This window comes from Chrysemys picta, chromosome 1 (assembly GCF_011386835.1).
Source record: "Chrysemys picta bellii isolate R12L10 chromosome 1, ASM1138683v2, whole genome shotgun sequence".
Lineage (NCBI taxonomy): Eukaryota > Metazoa > Chordata > Testudines > Emydidae > Chrysemys > Chrysemys picta.
Genome location: NC_088791.1, coordinates 315,178,869 through 315,206,173, shown reverse-complemented (window position 1 = coordinate 315,206,173; position 27,305 = coordinate 315,178,869). Strand labels below are relative to the sequence as shown.

General features: G+C 45.0%; 1 protein-coding gene across 39 annotated transcripts in view; it reads left to right on the top strand.

The window, feature by feature from the left end:
- The window catches only part of ZMYM2 (zinc finger MYM-type containing 2), a 186,047-nt gene that overhangs the window by 66,771 nt on the left and 91,971 nt on the right, over nt 1–27,305 (top strand). For 8 of the 39 annotated variants that reach the window (XM_065595505.1, XM_065595509.1, XM_065595517.1 and 5 more), the window contains one exon: nt 56–1,539. The exons of the other annotated variants lie outside the window; for them this stretch is intronic. In XM_065595505.1, coding sequence (XP_065451577.1) covers nt 56–79 — 24 coding nt within the window. In that variant the 3' untranslated portion in view covers nt 80–1,539. Of the gene's footprint in view, nt 1–55; nt 1,540–27,305 lie in introns of those variants that run through there. 39 annotated transcript variants of the gene reach the window in all.

Sequence of the window (27,305 nt, the reverse complement as noted above, 5' to 3'; positions counted from 1 at the left end):
TGTATAAACAGCACAACTGAAAGCATAACATGAGCCTTATTGTTTTATCACACAGCAAAACCAAAAAAGGGCAAAATAGGTTTTCGAGATACTAAAAATGTAGGCATAGACAGAAGCCATGGAAAGACTTGGAGAAACGTTGAATAAGCACTCATGAAGGAACAAAAAGACACAAGATTAACTTTGAACTTGGGACTGTCCCACACAACCTAAAAATGTGCATTGATGAAATGCCATGTGAGCATGGAATTATGAGAGGTGGAACAACAATTCTGTATCTATTATACATTCATTGCAAAGTGTACTTTGTCATCTGTCTGTTTAGATATTTTTGTACTATTGTGTTCAGACATTAAATCCCCATATGCTAATGAGAGGATGAAGTGGCATGGCATTGATAGGATGTTGTACTCTATTGTGTGCTGGGAAATTGCATTATTAGTAAATGTCACCATTAGTAGTGGGTATTCTGCAATAGCATGCTGATCCTGAAGTGAATCTCTCTTTTCTTGACCTGGATAGTTTTGCTGCATCCATTGCCATCGGCAGACTTTGTACCAGCAATATCTCTTATGTTGTGAAAGGATTATTATGTATTTGATGTTGGGGGGCTGAATGGCTTATGGAATGGTAATGAGCTGTGAAAAGATTAATCTCTAGTGCCAGTTTGCATCCACCCAGGTTGTTGTGACCAAATGTAATTCATAGTAGGTTTTCAAATATTATAGAGAGTGAATGGTGGATTTAAAATTCTTGTTTAAATGAGGTACATTCCAAAAGAGTATAATTGTTCTGATGGTGTATGGTGTGGGTGGCAAAATGTCTCAGGCCATAATTTAATTTTATAATGACATATCTTCTCTAGCAACGTGCATTTATATTTTAACTTGAATTTGAAATTATTTGAGGACATTTTTGAAAATTATTAACTTTTGTTAAGTGCATTGGGTGCTTCTTGTGAGAAGTATAAATGTATTGTCTTGTTCAGTAAAAGGTTTTTGTATGGAATGTGTCTATCAATTTAATCTTTTAAAGGAATTTTGACCATGAAAGCTCAATCACTGCTAGCAATAGGTAATTATAGATAAAATATATTTACTTTCCCACAATAGTACTAGACCTCTTTCTGGGGATTTTTCTCTGTCATTTTATTTTAAAGGGGAGTGCACCATAGAAAAGGAGGGACAGACATCTAAAATAATATAGAAAGAATCCTCCTTTTGTCAAACAGTAATACAAGGGTTGATGGGGAAGCATTTGGCTACATTAGTATTTTGTTTAGCAGGTTATCATCCTGTGTGGTATACCTAAAATTTTTAGTGACTATATTCCACTTATGTGCAAGCAATTGTACAATAAGTGGGGTCTATTTTTTTTTTTTGCTATGAAGAGTTGTATAAAACTAGTATGTCATTTACTGTAATTGTCATATAACAATTGGTCTTTTATAAATATGTAGTACTAGTAAACTAGAATTGACACAATATTTGTACCTACCTACTTAATCCTTATGTGTGAAATAAATATTACTTAAAAATGTTTGGAGCTAGTTTTCATAACATATGTACATTTTTTTTCTTAGGATTGAAGTGAAATTATGTGCAGACCAAAATATTATGTCTTTTGGCAGGGAAATTGGTGGTAGAGAACCAGGACAAATGGGTCATGATTTGGTGTGGCTGATCCTTCGTTTTACATTGTGGTGGTGGGGGAGACAGGGAAAGCAGAGACAATGCTGGTTTTGAATTAGAGGGACATTGGATAAAATAGTCAAAAGCTCTTGTCTCATTTTCAAAACTATTAATGCACTTAGGAGGTGAATTCCCATCGACATAAGCTCCTAAATAGACATGTCATTTTTGAAAATGGGACTCTAGGGCCTAGGTACTCTTAAAAATTTCATCCTTCATAACTAAGGAGATAACTGGTCCCTCTTTTATATAGCACTAGTGAAACTGTACTGGATACATCCTGGATGCATTAGCGCTTGAAAGATATCTATTAAACTAAAAGATAACTGGGGAAAAGTTGTAAATGAATAGGCAATGGAAAGATGAGGAATGCTAAAAAAAAAAAAACCTAAATAGGAATACCTTGACCAAACTATTTAGGTATGATTATTTAAAGTGTGTTGACACCCACGAGGGAGACTAATTATTTATGGTGGCACCAGTGGGTATAATCAAGAAATGGAATGATATTAAGTAAAGGGCAACTTTAGAACTGTATGTTAAACATGGAAGACACTTCCAAGCGAAGTAGACCCTGAACCCTTAACTGTCTTATTTGTTATTGATGTACATACTCTCCAGCACTGGGAGAGGTAGGGAGCAACTCAGAGAATGACCCTAGAAAGGTAAATTAATTACCAGAAGAAAACAAGATATTGTTTGAGTACATGTAGCCGTGTATTTCACTTAGGTGTGTGGGTGCCCAGTGCAGTGGAAACAGAGAATTTTGCCTACCAGTAAAGGGGGGGTGCTTGCGCCTTGTGGCTGTAGTACCTCCCCTGGTTCCATGAGGTGGTTCTAGGAGTTCCTTCTTATTGCCTGTGGTGGGGTTTAAACAATGTCCCCCCAACAGCGATCCCCACACTTGGTGCTTGCTCTGTCTCGGTGAGGCCTACATCAAGGAGCGTTGTGTGATCTGAAGATCGTTTAAGAAATGGACTCAAGTGGCTTGGGATCTTTGCCTGAAGAAGCGCCTGCTTGAACAGGCCATGCAGCCTGCATTGATACCAAGGCCCTCATTGGGTCGGAGATTGCCCTTGAACTTCCGGTGAGCTGCTACTTCACATTCTGGAGCAGGCGCCTCTCTGAAGAAATGGAGAAGCCGTTCCTTGTCAACTGTGCTGAGGAAAAGATTGCATAAGACCAACTGCGGTTGCTCTAGGTCTCAGGGTGATTCTTCAACCTCCCCCAGGAAAAGTGTGGACAGGCGCAGAGTTGGTGCTGGCATGTGTGATGGTGCAGGTATCTTAACCCTTCCCTGATACTAAGTAGGGAGGGTAGAAACCCTGTACCGTTGACTCTGGGTGTCCGTTGAGTCCAGTACCGATGAGGGAGATGCAAGCACTGACTGTTTCCACGTTGGCGGCATACCGGGCAGCTATAGACCTCCTCTGCCTTTCGGTCCTGACCTCTCCTTTTGTCCAGGACTTTGCCAGGGGTGCGCCAACTATAGCCCCTTTGATCGAATGAGCTGCTGAACCTTTGGGTCTATCAGCAGTACAACCCAATGTTCCCCTTCCACAGGTTGTGTAAGCAGGGCTAGTGCCGGGATTGGTATAGAGGGCCTTCATACCAGGAACCTCCTTTGTGCTGCTGCAGTCACAACCACAAATGCTTCCATGGTGGCTTTCACCACCCTCGACGTTGGTACTGTCATATGCTCTGGTACCGCTGTTCAGTTTGGGACTGACGCTGCTTCCAGCACCGGCATGCCTGGTAACCAATGGTACCATCTCCATCAGCAGCCCTGCTTTCTGCCTTGTTCTGGGTGACGGATGAGTCAGACCGCCTCCTCCCTCCCTCTGGTCTCACTCTGCCCTTATCTCTGCGATCCTGAGGCTCCTCTGCATCTGAGTCAGGGTTGTCATCCTCCCACTCTCCATTGCCCAACCAGCATTGAGGGCTGCTGATGGACCATTATGGGTACCAGGATTGGCATGCATCTCGTACTTGGGATGGAGGTCCCTGGCCCGGTGCCAACTGGGCTGGCCACCAATGCCATATCCATGTCAGTAGCCTGCTTGGAATCTGTGGGACACTTCTTAGTTGTGGGTGTTCCGCTCTTTGTCTTGCTCAAAGGTGAGATTGCTGGCTAGGTCTGCGGTGGTGAGCGTCAGTCTGCTGCAGGCCTAGGTGCTGGCCGTACTTCTCACTGCAGAGCCTCCAGAATTGTCCTGTCCAGGTTTGTCCACCCTGGAACAGGATCTGGCTTTGGTTCAGTTAAGAGTCTCATCTTTGTCTGTGGACAGTGCTGTGCTGCCTGGCTCATCCTTCCCTTCAGTACCAGAGGACTATAAGCCATACTAAAACCTTTGCAGTATGTAGCTGCTTCCCTCAATATGCAGGTAAAGCTCTTTCAAGAGAACATTCACAAATTGGTGGACATCTGTCCCGGGAGAGTTACCCTTCCTATCAGTGACATGGTCCTTGAATCAGCTATGGCTCTCTGGAGCATGCTGGCTTTGGTATAGCCTGCAGCTAAGTGCATGGAAAAGCCCTAGCTTGTTCCTGTGCAGGGATTTGAGGGGTTTTACTCGCATCCAGCCCCAAATTCCTTAGATGTAACTGCAGTGAATGACTGAGCTCATCAGGGCAGGTTTAAATCCACCCCTGAGGATAGGGACACTAAATGATTGGACCACATGGGCAGGAAGATGTATATCTCCTCCTCTTTACAGATGTGAATTGCTACCCAGCAAGCCTCACTGTCCAGCTATGATTTTTTAACATTGGACAGCTATGTCAAAGTTTGCAGACCAGCTGCCTGAGACCTCACCAGAGGAATTTTGGGCATTTGTCACTGAGGGCTGCTTGGTGGCTAAGACATCCTTGCAGTCTGCACTAGACATCGTGGACTCCTCAGCTAGGGTGATGACTCCACGGTCACTATGAGAAGAGGCTGCCTGTCTGCAGAATCTGGGTATTTACCCTGATGCCCAGGAAGCCATTGAGGATTTGCCCTTCAATGGTCAAAAGCTGTTCGCGGACAAAATTTACAAGACACTGCACTCCTTCAAGGACTCCAGGGCTACACTGTGCTCCTTGGGGGTGTACATGCAGGCAGGGATTTGGAGCAATCAAATTTTTGAATTGCTCCGCTCCAGCTCTGCTCCAGCTCCACTCCAGCACCAATAGTGACTGCTCCAGCTCTGCGCTCCGACTCAAATTAATTTTTAACTAAATAAAAAAGTGCATACTGTAATTTTGAAAAAACGTTTTTATTCAGCCTTTTAAAACAATGTAAATGTCATCAACAATGATACAAACTAGACTCATTCATAATTCATTCTGTAGAAAATTATTGCAGCAATCAAGTCATCTTTCATAGCCTGCCACAAATCATTTAAAATGAATTTTAAAACCGAAAACAGTCACTCTACACTAGCTTGAGTTGTTGGCATGCTCGAAGCAATTCTACAGGCAGCCTGAATACGGTGTGGGTAGCTGTGAATGGCCTCAAAAACAGACTTAACTTTTAGCCTACCAATAGACTCCATCACCTCACAATCTTCCCGAAAGTTTCTCTCAAATAATGCTTCATTACAATTATGAATCGCAGAAACTCGCCAGCGTCTTTCTTGTTTATCCAATTCCTTTTCAAAGTAGTCATCTTCTGAAGAATTGATGCTTGAATTACCTCCATTTCCCTGTGATGGTTGAAGACGTCTCAGGGATGGATGCTTGAACAAGTTCAGAGTGGAGACAGAAGTTTGAGAACAGCCTGCTATTTCTGAAGGATGTGAACTTTCCAAAACTACAAATTCGATTGTTGACTCCTTTTGTTGTGTTTCATTTTCTTCAACCTCTTTCGCTGAGTTCTACAGTGCACATTTGGGCAGCCTTTCCCTCCCCTAAGGCAATGGGACTACCCCAGAAAGAGGTTGATAGGTCCCACAGGAGAAAATAGGCTTGGGATTCAGCCAGTTCACACGACCTCCCCCAATGCCTTCCAAATGCCTATTTTGACGCCTATTTTGATTCCTTGGTTCAGAGCACTGTTCCACTCTTTCTTCCTCCTCATCTCCCCCCTTTGGGGACAGGGTGGCCTCTTTCACAATGCTTGGGGCTCAGCTACCCCTACAGCTGGGTCCTAAGCACTGTCAGATCCAGTTATGCCATTCAGTTCCTCTCCCCACATCCTCCACTCCCTTCCTCCTGTCCCTCTTCAGGGAACCCTCTTGCGAGATATTGCTCCTCGAGTAGGTCTGTTTTCTGATAGCTTTGGGAGTGGTGGAGGAAGTTCTGCCAGAACATAGGGGTCATGTCTTCTACTCTTGGTATTTCCTAGTACCCAAATCCTTAGGAGGGGTAAGACCTGCCCTTGACCTTTGCAGTCTCAACAAATATATCACGTACATGAGGTTCCAAATGATCACTCTATTGACTCTCCTCCCTAAGTTGTCTCACAGTGACTGGCTTGCAGCTCTGGATCTTCAGGACAGTCACTTCTATGTAGCTATTTTGCCAAGCCACAGAAGGTTCCTTCAGTTTGTTGTGGTGAAACGCCATTTTCAGTACACAGTGCTACCATTCAGCCTCTCCTGTGCCATCCAGGTTTTTACCAAATGCATAGTCATTGTTAGGATGTATCTCAGAAAGAAGGGAATTCACATCTTCCCGTATCTGGACAACCAGTTACTTAGGGTTCTTGCTCGTGTCTGCACCACACTGTGCTTGCTCGACTGTCTTGGTCTCATCCTGAACACCAGAAAGTCAACCTTGGCTCCCACACAAAAAGTCTAGTTCATTGGGGCCCTGTTAGATTCCACAACATTGGGAATGTTTTCAGACAATTTTCTACCTTTGCTTTAGTCTGCAGTCTGTCTTCCACGACAGTTCAGACATCTTTGTGGCTCTTCGGTCACACATCTGCTTGCATGCAGGTGGTCCAATTTGTAAGGTTGCATCTTTGCCCCTTTCACATGTGGCTCAGGATGGTCTACTGTCCTGCTGTTCATCCTCTAGACGGACTGATTCATCTTCCTCCACAGGTCCTGGACTCCTTGCAGTGGTAGATGCATCCAAAGAACATTTACCAAGATGTCCCCTTTGCCCAGCCCTCGCCAGCCAAGTCAGACGTTACCAGTACCTCCCTGATGGGTTGTAGGGTGCACCTGTGGTCACTGAAAGTACAGGGACTGTGGTCAGAGTAGGTAGTTTCAATTCATACCAACTTGCTGGGGCTTTGGGTCATCTACAATGCATGTAATGCTTTTTGGTACTGTATCAGAGACACTGGTTCACATATTTACTGACATTACCACTGCGATGTATTATTGAACAAACAAAGTGAAGAACACTCCAGGTTGCTTTGCTTAGAGGCAATCAGGCTGTCGAAGTTCTGCATTGTAGAGAACATTACTCCAATAGCTGTTCACTTGCCCAGGGTTCAGAATCCTCTCGCGGACCATCTTAGCGGACCTGAAGACAAGTATTCTCCGGGTCATCTTCAAAGCTTGGGGAATTCCAACGATTGACAACAGGAAATGTCTGTTTTGCTCTTGATGGGCCCTCAATCCAGGCTCCCTGTCCAATGCTTTTCCACCTCTGCTGGCAGTCTGCTCTCCTTTATGTGTTTCCCTCGTTCCCAGTCATCCCTCAGGTCATCCTGAAGATCAAGTTGAACTGGTCTAAACTCCTTCTCATTGCCCCCGGCAAGGCCGAGACAGTGCTGGTTCTCTGAATTTCTCATGCTGTCTGTTGAGCCTCCCATACTGCTTCCTTTCCATCCTGATCTACTCACTTGGAATCACAGCCCCACCTTGCATCCCATGTACAGCTCCCTGCATCTCAAGGTGTGGCTGCTGCATGAATGAGGAGCAGGAAGAGCTGTGTTCAGCGGCTATCCAGCAAGTCCTGCTCAGTAGCAGAAAGTCGTCTACCATGATAGCCTATTCAGTGAAATTGAAGTGGTTTTCAGTGTGGTCATTAGCCTGCAGACTCCAGCCGATGTTGGCTTCTATCCGGGACATCTTGGAGTACCTGTTACACCTTCAATTGTTGGACCTTGGGCATAGTTCATGGAATGTACTCTGACAGTGATACTGGCATTTCATCCTCCTGTTCAGGGAAGATCAGTCTTCTCCAATGCCATGGTAACAAGATTCTTAAAAGGGCTTCTTAGTCTACATCCTCTGATCTGAGAAATGGTTCCCCCGTGGGACTTAAACGTGGTCCTAGTGGCTCTGATGGGTCCTCGAGTCCCTAGCATCTTGTTCCTTGGCATTCTTGTGTCGGAAAACTGATTTCCTGATAGCGATAACATCCACAAGGAGTGTGTGAGTGGTGCAGGCTCTGATGGCAGAGCCTCCTTATAAACAGTTCTTCAAAAGTGACTTAATGATCACACCTCAAAATTTTGTCTGAAGTGGTCTGTTTCATTTGAACCAGGCAATATATTTACCAGTGTTGTTTTTTCCCAAGCTGCCTTCATAGTTGGAGGAGCAGTGTCTCAATACCTTAGATGTCAGGTGATGTTTAGCCTTTTATCTGGACAGGACTAAACAGTTTCATGCTTCACCTTGTTTGTGTCTACACTACAATCTGTGAAGGGTCAGGCAGACTCTTCACAAATTATCTCTGAATGGATCATATGCCATCTTGATGGAGGATGTTAAGTAGCTTTGGCTATACCCCCTAAGAGTATGAAGCTCATTCTGTAAGGGCGTAAGCAGCGTCCATAGTGTTCCTCAGTGATGTTTCCTTATTGGACGTATGCATGGCTTCTTTGGGGTCCTCGTTACATGGGTTCATAAATCACTACGCCATAACCACAACTTCCAAGGTGGATGCAATCTTTGATAGACCAGTCCTGCAGTCCCTGTTTAGTTAGACTTCGAGCCCTGCCTCCTGGGAGTGGGAGGGATTACTGCTAGCGAGTCACCTAGGTGGAATACATGGCTGCATCTATTTGAAGAAGAAATGGTTATTTACTGTAGCTGCGGTTCTTCACAATGTTATGTAGATCTGTATTACATGACCCACCCTCCGTCCCCTCTGCATTAGAGACTTATTTCCAAGCGTTTGGTGTGACGCAAGTAAGAGAGGGTTACATAAATACCTAAGTGGAATATGTGTGCCTGCATCACGTCTTGAAGAAGCACTTACAGTAAGTTGGAGCATCTTTGACAGATGTAAAATGGTTAAAGTAATGATCACAGAAACTGAAAGGAAAACTGTTATTACACTAAGTTACAGTGCATGCAGTTAAACATTTTTACCTTTCTTACAGGTTTGGGCAGGTGTTCCCTGTAGTTATAATGGGGAATATTACCAATTCTAATATCCTTATCTACAGGTTGAAACAACCCCCGAATATGTCCATTGTATAACTATCTCTAACAAGAGAAGTGACATCATCTTTTGGTTCTTGTTAATTTGTACCTGTGACCAATATGTCTTCCCTGTTTCCACAAACCAGTCAAGAGAAGATCCTCTCAAGGAAGTGGCAGTGCCTGGTTGTGCCTAGGTTTGCTGGTGGGTTTCAGGCACTGGCCTGGCATTCTCATTTTTGGTCACAAACCAGTAGAGTTATCTTGGTCATGATATCAATCATATCTTTCATCTTAGCCAGCTCAGTCTAAGCTTGACTGAATTCAAGTGTGCCTGTTTTTACTAGATTGCATCTGCCATAGTAGCACTATGGCCCTGTTTACACTACAAAGTCATGCCAATTGAAGTTAAGTCTGTATACAGCTGTCATAGTTAGTACATCACTGTGTACGTGCATACTTGGCTCCTTGTGTCAGTGATGCGCATGATCACCAGGACTATCAATGCAGAGTGCCTTGCAATATGGGCAGGTATCCGTGGGCAACTCACCACTGTCTGGTGCCCTGGCTTGTTACCCTGAAAAATGAATTTTGGGACTCTACTATAATAACCTGCCTATTGTCCCCTTAATCTGTTCTTCCCAAGGTAAAAGTTTTCAGGGTTGTTAAGGAAACACTAAAGGACACAGATATAACCTTCCAATAAAGTAATTGACACAGGCTGTGTTCTTTCCAAAACAAAGTATCTTTTTATTAAAATGACTAATAAGCCCTACAACAATATGATCTAAAAATCCTAAACAAAGCACACAATCCCTGACACCAATCCCTTATTACAAGTTAAAGAGCATTCAAACTACAATAGCATATAGCAGGGGTGACCAGATTTAGACTCTGAGCCGCATACGATAGTCTTCAGAAGTTCACGAGGTGGGTGTGTCTGCTAGGGCTCAAGGCTTCAGTTCCTCTCTGGTGAAGCTCCGAGCCCCAGCAGATGTGCCCCACAGGGATGAAGCCCCAAGACCCACCATCCTGCTGCAGGGCAGAAACCCTGAGCGCTGCCGCCCCGCCCCTTCCCCTGGTCTGGTAGGTGGAGAATACGGGGGCGGGGGAAGAGTCTAGAGGGTGGTCCTCAAGCCGCACTTTAACTGTAAAAGAGCTGCAGTTTGGCCACCCCTTTCATATAGTTCAAATGATTCTAAGCGAAGCCATTTGTTACAAGTGGCCAGTTTGTAACAAACTGCTGACAGCAGATCTTAAATTTTACTTTGTTTTACATAAATAAAATGCAATTAAAACACACACACTCTCTCTCTCTCTCTGACCATACACATAATGAATACTATACTAAACGTATCAAAAACTGGCAAGCTTACTTTATAAATCCATTGGTATCCCTTTAAAATCACTGTTGCTGCTTTTTAAATTTTTAATCACTGTTGCTGTCCAGCTGCTGGTCAGTCAGCTTTGCTCTGCTCTGGTTTTCTTCTCTCTCTCTCTTTCTGCAGCAGCTTTTCTGACTTCTTTACAGCAGCTTTCTCTTTGCTGGCTTTCAGTTCTCCGTCGTCTTCCGATCGAAACTCTCCTTCTTTCTCCAGTCCAGATCTTCTCCTTCTCTCCCCATCAACTGTCTGTTCTCCTCTAAATGTCTGCCTTTTTATACTGTGATATTGGGACTTCCTTATATACCCTTAAGCAATTACCCATTTTCACACGTTCAGTACAAACTGTTATCTCAGAATTATGATTGACAGCTCTGACCTTTCAAAACAAGTTGTGACCGGTATGAGTGGGCTGTGACCAGCTAGTTGCTCAGTTAACTCACCTCTCTATCATCCCTTACTGCACATGCTCCATAGCCAGCAATCTTGCACATGTTCACTGTTTTCATTGAACTGTGATTTTGCCAATCCAAACATACATATACCTAACTCTTTGCCAGGGCACCATTTTAGAAATCCTCAGTTCTTATTGAGCAGTCTCGGGCTCTGCAGCATTCATCTCAGGGTGGAGTGACTTTTGCTTATTCAAAATAAAGATTTAGAAAGGCAAAGTGGAGACTGGAGAATTTCTCTGGTAATAGGCGTTTGGAAAGTTTTGGCAATGCATGATGGGGCTGAAATGAGTCCCTCAGGGGTGACTGGGAGCATGGGGTCAACTTCCCAGTTGCACCGGTGTCCATCTCATTGTTATCTGTATCCCATAATTTTGTGCCTTTTTCTCAAAATCCTACAATCCCACATGACCGTCCTCACTGTCCACCATCTCTGACAGAGGCATGGAGCTTGCACAGCTCTGCACTATTGTCATGAGCATTGTAAGCACCAGATGCATGATCCTGGAGTATTTGCAGAGCCGCAAAAAGAACCGAATGCATGGGGAACATGACTATTCCTTAGAGGACAGGTTGCTGTGGGACATAGCAAGAACCAAGGTTGTTGGTGGCATTCACAGAACAGCTGCAGATGGTAGAGTGCTGCTTCTGGCTCCAAGGAAGAAGCACTGACTGGCAGGATTGCATTGTAATTCAGGTTTAAGATGACGAGCAGTGCCTGCACAACTTTTGGATGCGCAAGGCCACATTCTTGGATCTATGTGCCGAAATCACCCCAGCTAATGCAGGGACACCAAACTGAGAGCTGCACTAATAGTGGAGAAGCGAGTGGTGATCAGCGTGGAAATGTGCAAGGCCCGATTACTACTGGAGTCAGGAAATTCACCCTGGAGGGCTATTGTCATGCAAGCATGCAGGGTCATTAATTGCCTCCTGGACTGTGACTCTGGACAGTGTGCAGGACATAGTGGATGTATTTGCAGCAGTGGGGTCCCCGAACTGCAATAGAGTGATAGACTGCACACACATCCCTATTTTGCCACCAGATCACCTTGCCACTGAGTACGTTAACTGAAAGGGCTACTTTTCTATTGTTATGTAGGCATTGGTGGCTCACCAGGGACACTTCATTGACATCAGTATGGGCTGGTCCAGGAAGATGTGTGATGCTTGCATCTTTAAGAACACAGGGCTGTTAAAACTACAAGCAGGGACTTTGTCCCCAACCGGTGGATTACCATTGGGAATATTTAAATACCAATAGTGATCCTGGGGGACCCAGTTTACCTCTTGCTCCCTTGGCTCATGAAGTTGTACATCGGCCACCTCAACAATACCAAGGAATGATTCAGCTACTGGCTCATCAGGTGCAGAATGACAGTTGAATGTGCTTTTAGTCGTTTTAGGGGGCCCTGGTGTTTACTTAAAAGATTGGACCTCAGTGAGAAAAATATGCCAATGGTTATAACTGCCTCCTGTGTCCTGCATAATATCTATGAAGCAAAGGCAGGGAAGTCTCTACTGGGGTGGAGGGCAGAGGTGGAGTGGCTGTCTGCTGAATTTGAACAGCCAGACACAAGGGCTATTAGAAAAGTTCACTGTGGAGCTATACAGCTCAGGGAGGCTTTGACAGATCATTTTAATAGTGAGCCAGAGTAATTGTATTGCTGTAGTGTGCTCTATCTGGGCCTGCACTTTTGTGGCCTGGTAGGAATTGTGTAGTGATTATTGTACATGTAGAAAGATAACATTGTCAATGCACCTATTAATTTTGTTTGTGACTGATCCTCTGAGTTGTGTGATGGTAATTGGTGACTTTCAGAACTGCTGAGCGCTCAGCAGCATATGCTGTGAACTATAAAAGATTAATTATGTTCCAAACAATAGAATTTTGTTCTGTAACAAAATTAGTGCAAAAAAACCTGTGCAATGAAAAAATAAACAACATTCAAAACATCATAAAACTTAACTTAATAAAGCAGAACTTACCCAAGGGGAAAGAACACTCATGTCCATTTCCACTATAGATACACCAACCATGTCTTTCACGTGTATTTGAAGCTGTGATTGTCTTCGGTGTCCCCTGCAGTGCAGGGGTAGGGGTAGTGCAATGACCCCTGATGCCCTGTGGAATGTTGTGGGGCTATGGGGAGGTCCCGATTTTGAGTTCCTAATGGGTTGCAGAGGGAGGTGAGCCCAGTATTGTTGAACCTGCAGATCCACCAGAGGCTGTGGCATCTATCTGTGCTGTCTGAGAAGCCCCATCATGTCCTAGTGCATTTCCCTATGCTTTTCCTGCTGGGACTCCTAGGCCTTTCTCCTCTCCACTCTTTTCTCCAGGCTGTCTACAATATTCATCCTCCAGGCCCTTTGCTCACAGTCCAGTGCAGCACTGGCTTGCAGGATCTTATTGAACATGTCATCCTGAGTTCTCTTCCTTATCCTCCTTATTTGGCTGAGGCATTCTGTGGTTATGGAGGGGAACATCCTGAGGACCGCAGTGGTGATTTTAGCTGATATCTCACTCTGGAGGGTAGCAAAGGCAGAGAAGAGAGCACAGCTGCTGCTGGCGTCCTGAAGCCACCCACACACTGCAATGGTGTCTGCTGACGTTATCGCTGAGTGGCTTTGGAAAGTGTCCTAACACAAAGGAAGAAATAAGGCAGCCCTCAAACCTTTGGCAGCGGATTGCAGAGTACCTCTATGAAAGTTTAATTGAGATCTCTCAGGAGGATTCAAGGGCCCCATTACTATGTACATAAAGAAACTGCTCCTCATGGGCTCCCCTGCCTAACTCTAGAGGGGAATGAAAAGCAGATAGCAGCTCCCTTGGTTGTACCAGTATGTCTTCAAATCAAGTAAATTAATGAAAGTCAAAAGCTATATCCTGCTACTTTGGGTGGGGACATTCCTGTAATTGAAAGTTTAGCTACACACTGACCCAAGGTTCCTTCCTTGCATTGGCCTAGCCCATGGTCGAATGGCTAGACAGAGGTGGAGTCAAAAACAGGTTGTGGCTCACTGCTTACTGGATTCTCCCGGTCACCCAACCCCCATATGCTGCCTCCTCTTCCTCTTCCCCCACCACCTCCTCAGCCTCACTATTCATGGCAGGGACCTGTGATTTGGGCTCCTCGGAGGTATCCACTGTGCTGGAGGGTGTGTGTTTGTGGGGGTTGGTGATGGGGTCTCCACCGAATATGGCCTGTAGCTCTTCAGAAAAGCGGCAGGTCTGCAGTTTGGTACTGGATCAATTGTTGGCCTCCCTAGCCTTCTGGTATGTCTGCCACAGCTCCCTGGTTTCATATGGCACTGCTGCTCTCCTCCGTTTATACTTCTTCTCCTGCATCCCATGAGCAATCTGCTCGTAGATGTCAGTGTTTCTGTTGCTGGTTTGGATCTGTGCCTGCACAACCTCTTCTCTCCACAGGCCTAAGAGATCCAATATCTCATGTCTACTACAGGCAGGACCCCATCTGGAGTGTGTAGCCAGTGTGGTCAGCTGGCCTGTTGCAATCTATGATGTAGAGCTGCTAGGTGTGTTGCCAAGCCAGGCAATTAGGAAAGGGAATTTCAAAAATTGGTGAGCAGTAGAGTTCACAACGATGACCAGAATGGTGAGTATAGGACATTGTGGGACAGCTGCTGGAGGACAGTTGGAGTCAACATAAGTAACAGTGTCTACATGTACTGTGTTGACCTAAGTACATGGATCTTGGCTCTATGCTGCTCAGGGAGGTGGTGGTACTGTGTCAGCATAATGGGGCTCTTACAGTGGTGGGAGATTAATTTAAGTGTAGACACATACACAACTAGTTTGACAGCTGTCTTTCGTTGGCCTAACTTTGTACTGCAGACCAGGCGTATTCTCGGTTCCTGGCCTGAGTACCAATTCCGTGTGTCTCTGTCCTTTCATCATATAAGTTAACATTTGATCCCTTTTCCAGGTCAGAACACCCCTTTAGTGTCTTGAATTTGGCTTCTTTTTCTTACGCAGAGTACTCTTTCTTTTCCTGCCCCCTTTTAGAATGTGCATTTGGACCTAACTCTTGGCTGTTTCCCAGCACTCATGGTCATTAGTATGCTGACAGGAAAAAGGGGGAGAGCCCCACTCTACTTGTGGAGGCTTACTTTAAAACCTGTTCCATCTTGCCTGTTGTGGTGAGAGCTAACCAATTGAGCACAAGCCATTTAGAGATTTCCAAGTGAGAGAATGGACTTAATCCCACTTCTTTATCTAGTCATAGCCTTTCTTTCAAATGTGAGTGAGAACTATAAAGGAGTGACAGGGCTTCTGGTTGTATTCCTTGTTTAAACAAAGATCCATCACCATAACACACGTGCTGCAAAACTAAATGCTACACATCTCCCACCCCTCCTAATGGTTTATTTGTGACAAGTACAGCATGAAAGGAATCTATTTTTCTGTCATGCTCTCTGCTTTGTCTATTCTTCTTTAATGTTTTATCTTTTCTCACTCACAACTCCTTACTTTGTAAAATTCTGGTCCCTGTGAGATAAGATAAGAAATGCTTTCTTTACTTTCAAATTCCTCTTGGGATATGGACCCCAGCTATGGACCGTGAAATGCACATATCGTCAACTTGAAAGATTGAGGTCCTATCCCCATGTCCACTATCAGATCTAAAAACGTCATCAGATACTCTAAATTTTTTACTTGCTAGGGGAATTGGGGGATAGAAGAAAGTTACAAAATATTCCCCATTGTCTTTCTAAAGGCATTGGGTAATACTGTACCATACTATTTACAATTTCTTCTGTGTACAAGCGCAGGTTGCCCTTGCTTCCTAATGCTTTACCACCACTTGTAGCTAAATTCACAGAAGACTCTGTTAATACAAGAAACAATCTACTACCATTCTAGTACCAGTCCCCCAAATACCACTTGGTATTTGTTTCTCTATTTTCCTTGTTCTCTGAGGCACTTGACATTCAGATCCTCAGGAAAGCATCTTGCTCTCTTGACCCCCTTCTTCTTTGAGTAGTGTCCCTATGGGTGCTCCAGTTAAGGTGCACATAGATCCATTTGCTGTCGATCGGAGATTTTCACTAGCTGTACTCATTTGGTCCTTGTGTGTAGCCTACACATCCTCTGGCCCCGCACTGAGGCTATAGAGGGCTGCGTGGACGAACTGCTATCAATTTTTCTCATTTGCCTCGGCCTGAGACGGAACTTTAGTGTGTCTGCCTTGAGCATGTCTTGTCAAATTAAAACTTTTTGCTTAGTGTGTCAGTTTAGCTCAGTATAGTTGATGTTAGTAGTTTAGTTTTACTAGTGAGAGGAATGTCTTTTCCCCTCTCTTCTCCATTTGGAGATGCTTGCCTTCCTCAGGAGGACATACATGACTCTTCAGACTTCAAACACTACCATGGTTGCTTGGGAGGCCATCACAGTTAGCGACTCCACCTGCAAGTGCATTTGCTGTCTAGGAAAGTTGCACATCCTGTGGGAATATAACTTCTGTTTAGCCATTAAATCCAGGGCCAGGAAGAACTGAGAGATCAAGCTCGGGCTTCTTATGATGGAGCGCCCTTTCATCCTGCTTCAGAGCCAGCTGGAAAAACCCTCCCTGTACATCAGTCTGTGGGCAGATCTAGTGCCCCTTTGACCTCGGCTCAACACTCTCCCAGAAAGGGGAAGAATCTAGAGACCTCCAGCAGTCCCAGGAAGAGGAACACTGACTCACCTCATAAGGCATCTGCTCCAAAAAGACCTCGGTCTCCCACTAAGTTGATGATTTTGAAATAGTCAGCCTTTCTACCTGATACCATATAGGCTACAGGTTCCTCCCAGTACTGGCAGGGCTAGAAAACTCCAAAGCTCTTCTAAAAGCAGAAACAACTCTGAGTCAGCTTCGGTACTGGTCAGGTATGATGGAGATGGAAAGGAGACATGTTCATCCAGATTGGTACCATCGATACACCCCTTGATGGGTTCCTCAATAAGATAAAAATTGAAGCATCCACCTCCATCAGTGCCCCCATTGAAGCATTCTAACTCCTTGATATTGTCCACTTCTATTGAGACCAGCGTGCCGGTACCAACGCTCCATTTGGTACCTCAAGAGTTTAGATACTCAAGAGACTTAATTGTGGCAGAGGAACTGGAGTCTCTGCTGCTCATGGGCTCTGTGTAATGAAGCAACCAGCTTCATTGTCAAGACACCAGTTTTGACAGCGATTTGAGAGTTCAGATCTGTCCCACTCATTAGTTTGCCAGCTGCAACAATTTGCCTGCTTCCCCTTCTTTCCCATTTTCGACATGCATCGGAGCAAATTACTACAGACAGATGGGTTTTGGAGATTGTTGCATCGGACTACACCTTTCTCTTTACATCCTTCCCCGCTTCCCATCGTCCTTCCCTGTACCTATTCAGGAACCCCTATCACAAGCTCCTATTCAGACAAGAAATAGACTCCCATCTTTGTCTATGAGCGATATTGTGTCCTGCTCAACAAAAGAGGAAGAGTTTCTACTTGAGCTATTTCCTCGTACCAAAGAAAAATGGAAGGTGGAGACTGATTTTGAGATCTTAGGCTCCTAAATAAATTTGTAAAGTCTCAAATTCAGGGTGATGACTGTGATCCTGTTAAAGCCTTCATTAGACCCAGGGGATTGGTTTTCAGTCCTCAGTTTACAAGACATATTTTCATATTGCAATACACCTATCTCATAGAAGATACTTGTGTTTCATGATAGGCAAGGATCACTTCTAATATAAGGTGCCTCTAATTTTAAAGGAAATGAACAAGATCAGGCAGGGCAAAGCCAGAGTTATCCTAATAGTCCCAATGAGGTGGAGACAGATGTGGTACCCTTATCTGCTTCAGTTGTCTCCTCATCCAACGATCACCCCTCATTTTCTCTCCCAAGTTGTTGGCTGAATGCTTCATCCCAACCTGGAAGTTTTCTGCCTCGAGGCTTGGCTCCTTGATGGTTTCAGGGATAGAGTCTACCAATTTGGTAGAGGTACAACAGGTGTTATTAAACTGCAGGAAAGAATCTACTCATAGTATTTACCTTCAGAAGTGGTAAAGATTTAGCTGTTGGTGTGGACATCCACGATTCACACGGGAATCTTCCTCACTTTCACTTGTTCTGGATTACCTGCTACAACTGAAGAAAATGTGTGTATCAGGTAGCTTGATTAAGGTTCATTTGACTGCGATAATAGCTTTCATTCTTCGAGTGCTTGCTCATGTCTATTCCAAGTAGGTGTGCGCATGCCATGTGCACAGTCGTTGGAAGATTTTTCCCTTAGGTTGGCTGTGGAGCCCACTGGAGTTATGCCTTCATGGTGGTGTGTGTAAGTCCCTGACAACTCACTGCCTCCTCAGTTCCTTCTTACCACTGGTGACGGTCATTGGATCTGCTTCCTTTTCTCATGCTATGGCAAGCGATCCCCTAGTGGACTTTTCTCTTTGTATCCTGTAAATAGTTAGTTTAGTAGTGTTAGTGTTTTAAAGTAGTATTATAGTTAGATAAGTTTCTGTTAGGGTCTCTTCCCCCTCCCCCAAGCATATTCTTCCCCGACCGGGGCATGCCCCAGTCTCAAGGGTCAAACTATGCAGATCCTGTCAGAAACCTGTGCCCAGGGGCGATCCCCATGACTCTTGTTTAAAGTGCTTGGGAGAAGCCCACCAGGCTGCAGATCTTGCACCGGTATAAGTCTTCCGCCCCAGAACTAAGAAGGGGAGGGACTTTGGGTTAAAATTGTTCTTCATGGAGCCGGCTCTCCATCCCCAGTCCGTGTCGGATCCAAAACCCAGTGCTTCAGTACAGAGCACGCTGGCCTCAGTGAGAGAGGCTGTGGCGCCAGAAAAGGACTCTGGATCTAGAAACTCTAGGCATTGCTGCTCCCCAGCACTGAACAATTCTAGTGCAGTTACTAAGGACTGCTGTCATTCGCCAGTGCCACACAAGAAGCAAAAGAAATCTGAGAGAGGGCATTCGCCTACACCTAGAGCAGTGGAGGATGAAAGCGCTAGCAGAGTGCATCTCGTGTCAGGACACTGAGCCCCTGCTCCAGCTAAACCGGCACTCTTGACTCCGGCGTTGCAGAGAGGTCTGTCGATTCCAGTACTGGTGGATTCCCCCACGCGGGAGAGCCAGGTGGAGGAGCTGGATCTTCTGCCTACCCCGGGCACGTTCGGGGCAGCCAGGGACCTCATGGCTATGATAGCTTCACTGTCCCTGGCACCGCCCCCAACACCACAGTGAAGTGCCGTGCCTTCCCCTCAGCAATACTCTACACCACTGCCTTGTTTGGCACCACTGTGGTCACCGAGAATGGAGTCATCTTTGGACTCAGTTGGAGTTGTACATGTAAAAACAGAGCCAACACTGCTCTCACCACCGATCAAGGCAGGAGGAGGGGTAGTAGTTTCTCATGATGCAATGGCAGGGGCCAGCACAGTGGCCCTTCTGGACTATGTGGGTGTACCCAGGGCCAGGCTAGAGGTCTTTGTCTGTCGCCTCAGAAAGGCGAGCTCCCCCAGCATCATCTATAGCTGAAGAACCATTGCGAGGCTCTGAAGCCGGCACCAGGGCCAGTATCACCCCAGGCACTGCACAAGAGACATCAGCGCAGGGGAATCCCCGCAAACCGGAGGGACAAGAGGACCCGGTGCCATCAAAGGCATTATACTCATCCTCCCCTGACGAGGCAATGACGGGCTCGTCTGCCACGTTACCAGCTATGAACAACAGAGCACACTTGGAGTTACTCAGGAGAGTGGCTCAGAACTTGGGCCTCCAGGCAGAAGAGGTGTCGAAGGATACTGACCCTATGTTGGACATCCTGACACCTGAAGGTCCTTCAAGGGTGGCCTTACCCCTGATTAAGACCATCCAAAACACCACCAAGACTCTATGGCAGATACCCGCCTCTCTCTTGCCCCCACAGCCAGAGGAATGGAAAGAAAGTCCTTTGTACCCTCAAAAGGGTTGAGTACCTATTTACTCACCCTCAGCCGGGCACATTAGTTGTGGCGGCCGCAAAAGAAAAGGAGAGCTAAGGGTAGCAGAGCCCAATGCCCAAATATAAAGAGGTGAAGAAGCTGGACCTCTTCGGTCGAAAGGTCTGCTCTACTGGAGGACTCCAGCTTCATATTGCCAACCAGCAAGCGGTCCTCAGCTGCTACAATTTTAATTCTTGGAACGTTCTGACCAAGTTTAAAGAGTTGCTTCCAACTAAATCCAGGCAAGATCAAGAATCTCCTTGCAAGCCTTTCTAGACTCAGCGGACTCAGCAACCTGCACTATCTCAACCGCCATAGCTGTGAGAAGGAGCTTGTGGCTGCAGGCTTCGACTTTTTTGATTGGAAAAGAGATGGCTAAAGGGAGATACGATTGAGGTCTATAAAATCATGACTGGTGTAGAGAAAGTAGATAAGGAAGTGTTGTTTACTACTTCTCATAACAAGAACTAGGGGTCACCAAATGAAATTAATAGGGAGCAGGTTTAAAACAAATAAAGTATTTCTTTACACAATGCACAGTCAACCTGTGGAACTCCTTGCCAGAGGATGTTGTGAAGGCCAAGACCATAACTGGGTTCAAAAAAGAACTAGATAAATTCATGGAGGATAGGTCCATCAATGCGATGTTCTATATAAACCGACAGGGTGGTTCTTGCTCTGCTCCCCTATGACAGGAAGCCCTCAAACTGTGGGATTTCTCCATTGCCCACTCGATACATCTAGAGCAGGGGTAGTCAATAGGTGGACCAGGAGCCAAATCCAGACCACCAGATGCTTTTGAACGGACCCCAAAATCTTTTTATTTACTACTTATCATCATCATCATCATCATCATCATCATCATCAGTATTTTTTAAATTATTTTCTCTGGAGTCTGGACCTTGATTATACCTTGACCAAGAAATTTGGACCTTGACAAAAAATCATTGACTATCCCTGATCTAGAGGTGGCATACCTTCTGGGCTCTTAGAAAAACTGGCTGATCATCTCCGCAGGTCATTTCACAATCACAAGGACCTGAGAGGTCCTACTGCCTGCATGTCATGAATATCTTCCAACAGTGGGGAATTCCCGAGAAAGACTTGTTCACAACAAGGCACATTGGGAAATATCAGCAGTTCTGCTCCTTCCTGAATCACAGCCCACTCTTGCTCGTGGATGCTTTTCTCTTCCCTTCGAAGGACCACCTGCTATATGTGTTCCCGTTCTTCCTGCTTGTACACACGGTCCTGCTAAAGGTCAGAAGAGAGAGCATCAATGATATTAATAGCACCAGCGTGGCTATGCCAGCACTGGTTCACCACGCTTCTAGACTTGTCAGTGGACACACCAGCGACCCTGTCCCTGGTCCCAGACTTGATCATGCAGAACCATGGCCGGCTCCAACATCCCAATCTAGAGTCTCGCCACCTCACGGCATGGAAATTCCATCGCTAAACCCCTTGGAACTGGCATTCTCAGACCCTGTTAGAGAGCCACTTGTTTGGCTAAGTGGAAGAGATTCTCTATTTGGTCATTACAAAAGGACACTCCACCTTTGCAGTCATCGATTCCCTATATCCTGGACTATTTACTACACCTGAAACAGCAGGGCCTGTCAGTGTCATCAATAAAGGTGCATCTGGCCACCATCTCAGTCGGCCAGTTGATTTTCACTAACCCCGTGGTCGGCCATTTTCTCAAAGGACTAAATAGACTGTAGCTTCAAGTAAGGCAACTGATCCCCCTCTAGGATCTCAACCTGGTACCCTCAAGACTGATGGGTCCTCCCTTTGAATCCCTAGCAACATGCTCACTTCTCTACCTTTCCTGGAAAGTAGTGTTCCTGGTGGCTATAATTTCAGCCAGGAGGATGTCTGAGCTTAACCTGACTTCTGAGCCGCCATATATTGTCTTCTATAAGGACAAGGTGCAGTTGTGGCCCCACTCTGCCTTGCTCCCAAAGGTAGTTTCACATTTCCATGCAAATCAGGACGCATTTCTCCCAGTTTTCTTTCCTAAACTGCACGCCAGCAACCGGGAGGGAATGCTTCACTTCCTTGGACATCAGGCGGGTGTTAGCTTTTCATATTGAAAGAACGAAGCCATTTTGAAAATCAACACAACTTTGTTAAAATTAGAGTGCATGAAGGGACTTCCAGTGTCATCATAAGCAATTTCCTCATGGATCATGGCTTGTATCAGGGCGTGCTATGACCTAGCGAAGATACCTGCCCCCTCACTGACAGCGCACTCCACAAGAGCGCAGGCATCCTCGGTGGCATTCCTGGCGTAGGTCCCGCATTCAAGACATCTGCAGGGTAGCAATGTGGTCATCAATCCACACTTTTACATTGCACTATGCCATTGCACAGCAGGCCAGAGACAATGTTGTGTTTGGCAGAGGAGTGCTGCAGTCTGTGACTCACTGATCTCCAACCCCTCTTCTTAGGAGATGCTTGGGAGTCACCTACTTGGAATTGACATGAGCAAGCACTTGAAGAAAAAACGGTTACCTACCTTCCTGTAACGGTTGTTCTTCGAAATGTGTTGCTCATGTCCATTTCAACACCCACCCGCCTACCTTTCTGTCGGAGTAGTCTGGCAAGAAGGACCTGAAGAGGTAGCGGGTCGGCAGGGACCTATATATAACGCCATGAAGGCAGACTCCAGGGGACTCCACAGCCAACCGACAGGTACTGTTAGGGGGAAAACCTTACGACAGCTCTGCATGTGGCGCGCATACACTTACTTGGAATGGACAGGAGCAACACATCTTGAAGAACAACAGTTACAGAAAGGTAGGTAACAGTTTTTTTCCACTGAAGGCAATAGGTGACTGGAAGGATTCTCAGTGTTTGCTCACCCTACAATTGTAAGGTTCATTAATGGACTTGGGACTTCCTCAAGTAACAGCCCCTCACTCTGGTTTGGGATCTTAATCTACTTCTTAGAGGTCTCACAAGACCCCATTTGAACCAATGGCGACCTGTTTCTTAATGAACCTCTCTATGAAGATGGCCTTTTAAATAGCTATTACATGGGCTCGAAGAGTTGGAGAAATCAGGATTTTGATGACAGATCCTCATTTACAATATTCTTCAAGAACAAGGTTTCCCTATGTCCACACCTTAAATTCCTGCCTAAGGTGTCATCTGAGTTTTGTCTGAACCAGACGATACATTTACTCATCCCCCCCCCTCCCCCACTCCCTGAAACCACTTAACTGAGGGCAGGAAGTTGCTTTCCATACCTTTATAGAATCGGACTCGTAGGACTGGAAGGAACTTCTAGAGACTACTTACTCCAGTCCCCTGAACTCATGGTAGGGCCAAGTATTATGTAGACCAGGGGTTCTCACAACATAATTTTTGGTGGCCTCAGTGCAGCCATCAACTCTTGCTTGTGGCTGCTCTGACAAATGTTCCTACTTTACTTTACTTTAGGAAAAACAAATAAATATGCACATATACGTGTCCAAATCATTGTAATTTATTTATGTAGGTTTTTTTTTTTTTTTTTGGCAGACTCAATAATAATACACTGTTGTATTTTGGTGCCCTTGACGCCCATTGCCTCGCCTGGCCCTCCACGGATTCCTCCTGGCCCTTGCTGCCTTCCTTCCATCAAACATGGGCTACTTGCCAAAGTTAGGGAACAGATTTTATTCCAAGTGCTTACAGGTACCTAAAATGTTAGAAGGGCTTCATCTAACTTGATGATATATGAATCAATAATCCTAAAATGATCAATGAAATAATGATGTTTAAAGTCGCCATCAGTTTTAAAAGTTAAGAAGCTCTATTGTATTCCTTCTTACCCCCTTTATCATAAGAATGGCCATACTGGGTCAGACCAAAAGTCCATCTAGCTCAGTATCCTGTTTTGACAGTGGCCAATGCCAGTGCCCCAAAGGGAATGAACAGGTAATCATCAAGTGATCCATTCTCTGATGCTCATTCCCAGCTTCTGGCAAACAGAGGCTAGAGACACCATCCCTGCCCATTAAGGTGACCAGATGTCCTGATTTTATAGGGACAGTCCTGATATTTGGGGCTTTTTCTTATATAGGTGCCTATTACCCCCTACCCCCGTCCTGATTTTTCATCCTTGCTATCTGGTCACCCTACTGCCCATCCTGGCTAATAGCCATTGATGGACCTATCCTCCATGAATTTAGCTAGTTCTTTTTTGAACCCTGTTATAGTCTTGGCTTTCACAACATCCTATGGCAAAGAGTTCCACAGGTTGACTGAGCGCTGTGTGAAGAAATACTTCCTTTTGTTTGTTTTAAACCTGCTGTTCATCTGTGTGTCTGACAATTTTGTTCTTTACTATAGTTTCAACCAGTTTGCCCCTTACTGAAGTCAGACTTACTGGCTTGTAATTGCCGGGATCACATCTGGAGCCCTTTTTAAAAATTGGCTTCACATTAACTAACCTCCAGTCATTTGACACAGAAACTTATTTAAATGATAGATTACAGACTAGAGTTAGTAGTCCTGCGATTTCACATTTGAGTTCCTTCAGAACTCTTGGGTGAATACCATCTGGTCCTGGTGACTTCTTACTGTTTAGTTTATCAATTTGTTCAAAACCCACCTTTAATGATACCTCAATCTGGGACAGTTCCTCAGATTTGTCACCTAAAAAGAATGGCTTTTGGAAATTTCCTTCACCTCCTCAGCTGTGAAGACCGATGCAAAGAATTCATTTAGTTTCTACACAATGGCCTTATTGTCGTTGACTGCTCCTTTAGCATCCCAATCGTCCAGTAGCCCCACTGGTTGTTTAGCAGGCTTCCTGCTTCTGATGTACTTAAACATTTTTTTGCTATTATTTTTTTGAGTCTTTGGCTAGCTGTTCTTCAAATTCTTTTTTGACCTTTCTAATTATATTTTTACACTTCATTTGCCAGAGTTTATGCTCCTTTCTATTTTCCTCACTAGGATTTAACTTACACTTTTTAAAGGATGCCTTTTTGCCTCTCACTGCTTCTTTTACTTTGTTGTTTAGCCACGGTGGCACTTTTTTGGTTCGCTTACTATGTTTTTTAATTTGGGGTAAACATTTAAGGTAACCTCTATTATGGTGTCTTTAAAAAGTTTCCATGCAGCTTGCAGGGATTTCACTTTTGGCGCTGTACCTTTTAATTTCTGTTTCACTAACTTCTTCATTTTTGTGTAGTTCCCCTTTCTGAAATTAAATGCTACAGTGTTGGGCTGCCAGCAATGCTAGTTTCAGTGACCTCTTGATTGCTTTATTTCCTTTTCCTTCGGTCAGTCTTCAAGCTGCCCCTACTTGGAACGCCTTTTCAGTTCCATCGTTGAGGAGCTATATAGTTTCTTCATTTGCATCCTATCTGAAGACCCATTTTTTCCTTAAGGCCCACAGTATTTAAGACTTTTTAAAAATTTATCTACGGTAACTTTTTCCTCTCATTCTCTTAGTGCATCTTGGTTTATCTTTTTTCCCTGCCGGTTTCAGGATAGTAAGGCTTCCAAGGTCAGGACTGTCTTCTTATTTATCTTGTCTATTGGGCTGAGCATATTGTTGATGCTTAACAAATAAAAACAATAACCCATTGTGATGAAAGGGAGAGCATTACATTTCTCAGCAATATTGTTTCAGGTTTTCTGTTACCTTGGAAATAGAGAACACCACTTTGGCTTATATTTTTGAGTTTTGACAGTTGTTTTCACAACTGTATGAGAGAATGAAGAGTTGTTAATTTGTGTTAATGAAGAGTTAAATTCCATCATTCATTTCTACAGCAAAGCTTAGATTTTACAGCAGGTCCTCACCAGCAGAATTGCAGAATAAATGGAAACCATCTTTTGTAATATTTCAGAACCATGTGCCATTTCATACAAAAGCCATCTGAGGCGCCTATATTGTCTCGAATACTGTTTAGTACCTAACATAAAGTGAAAGCTGAAAGTTTATACATTTAGTATACTTTTGGGATTGCACATGGTTTTAACATTCAAACATACTAGCTTGGTGAAGGGCCAACAGGAGTAGAAACAAGATATTGAAAAAAGTTTCAGAAGAGGAGATGGCACAGGAGTTTGAGTTGGAAAAAGTGATAATCGGATTGGAGAGGGAGATTTTTCTATACAAAATATTGTGTTAAATACTGTACTATCAATATTGCAAAAGTGCTAAAATCTCCTTGTAGGGGTCAGTGACAAACAGTGAGAGCTTTGTTGTTATGATTAGATACCTTCAGAATCTTTCCATAGAATTACACCTTAATGTACCACTGGGAAAATTGTATTACTTATGGTACAGTTTTTGTCCATGTAGAAACTCGTGGGATGAAAATATAAAGACATTGGCTTTCTAGTATAAAATAAAAATACTAAGCAAATTAAGATCTCTAGGTTTGGATTTAGAGATTTCTTTCTAGATACCATCAGCAAAGATTTTCTCACTCTAAAGTTTCAAGCTTGCACATGAAGTAGAATTAGGAACTTCTTTAATTGCAAGTCTGTTTGAATCTCGGAAACACTGGTAGTGGGCCTTGACACCTTCTTACGCTACTGATTGTATACTAAATGCCATTTCCTTAGTCCAGACATCCAGGTGGTTTTTCCTTGCTTCCAGACATGCAATAAGGTCTCTGCGACCTTGTCTGGCTGTGTAACTGTGTGGGACTCACCCCTGTGGTGCCTCCTGCTGGTACCTTCCGGGAATTAGCTCTCCAGCCGCCGGAGCGCCCTCTGCAGTCCGGTGTCCCACTTTGCCTGTCCCTCCTGGACTTGGTGCCCCTTGCACGCTGGGGTACTGCCGCCTGGCAGTACACCCTTCAGTCTCTGGGTCTCCCCTCCCGGGGAACTCCCACCCACTATCCCCACCTCGCCTCAGTTGTAGGCTACTGCTAATCACCAACTAGCCCCCACTCCCTGGGGCAGACTGCAGTATAAGCCACTCATCACAGGCAAGGTTTGGTTTGGACCCGCTGCCTCTACGTATAGCGGAGCTGCCCCTCTGCAGCCCTAGTACCCTCTAGTGGGCGCTTCCTTCAGCCTGCAGCCCGGGGCTCTGCTAGGCTGGAGCTCCCCAGCTCCCTGGCCCTTCCCCAGCACTGCCCCACCCTCGGTACCTTCCTCAGCTCCTCAGCAGCCTGGTCCCTCCCTCTCCAAAGGCTAGAGAGAGAGTGTTCCTGCTCCTGGCTTCCTTGGCCTTTATAGGGCCAGTTGGGTCTGTTTGGGGCGTAGCTCCTGCTGTAGCTGCTTCCTAATCAGCCCAGCTTTTGCCCTGCCCCAGCTCTCTCCAGGGCTGTTTTAAGCCCCTTTAGGCAGGAGCAGGTGACCACCCCGCTACAGGCTGCCTTTGCAACTCTGTTTTGCCCACCGTTCCTTCATTAGACATAGGATATCCTTCAGAGTGTTCTCGCAACATTCAATGTATAATAAATTTCATTTTTTTTTTTTGCATGCCTGTTTTTCCATACCGTGGAGTGCTGATAGCCTTCAAGGCCT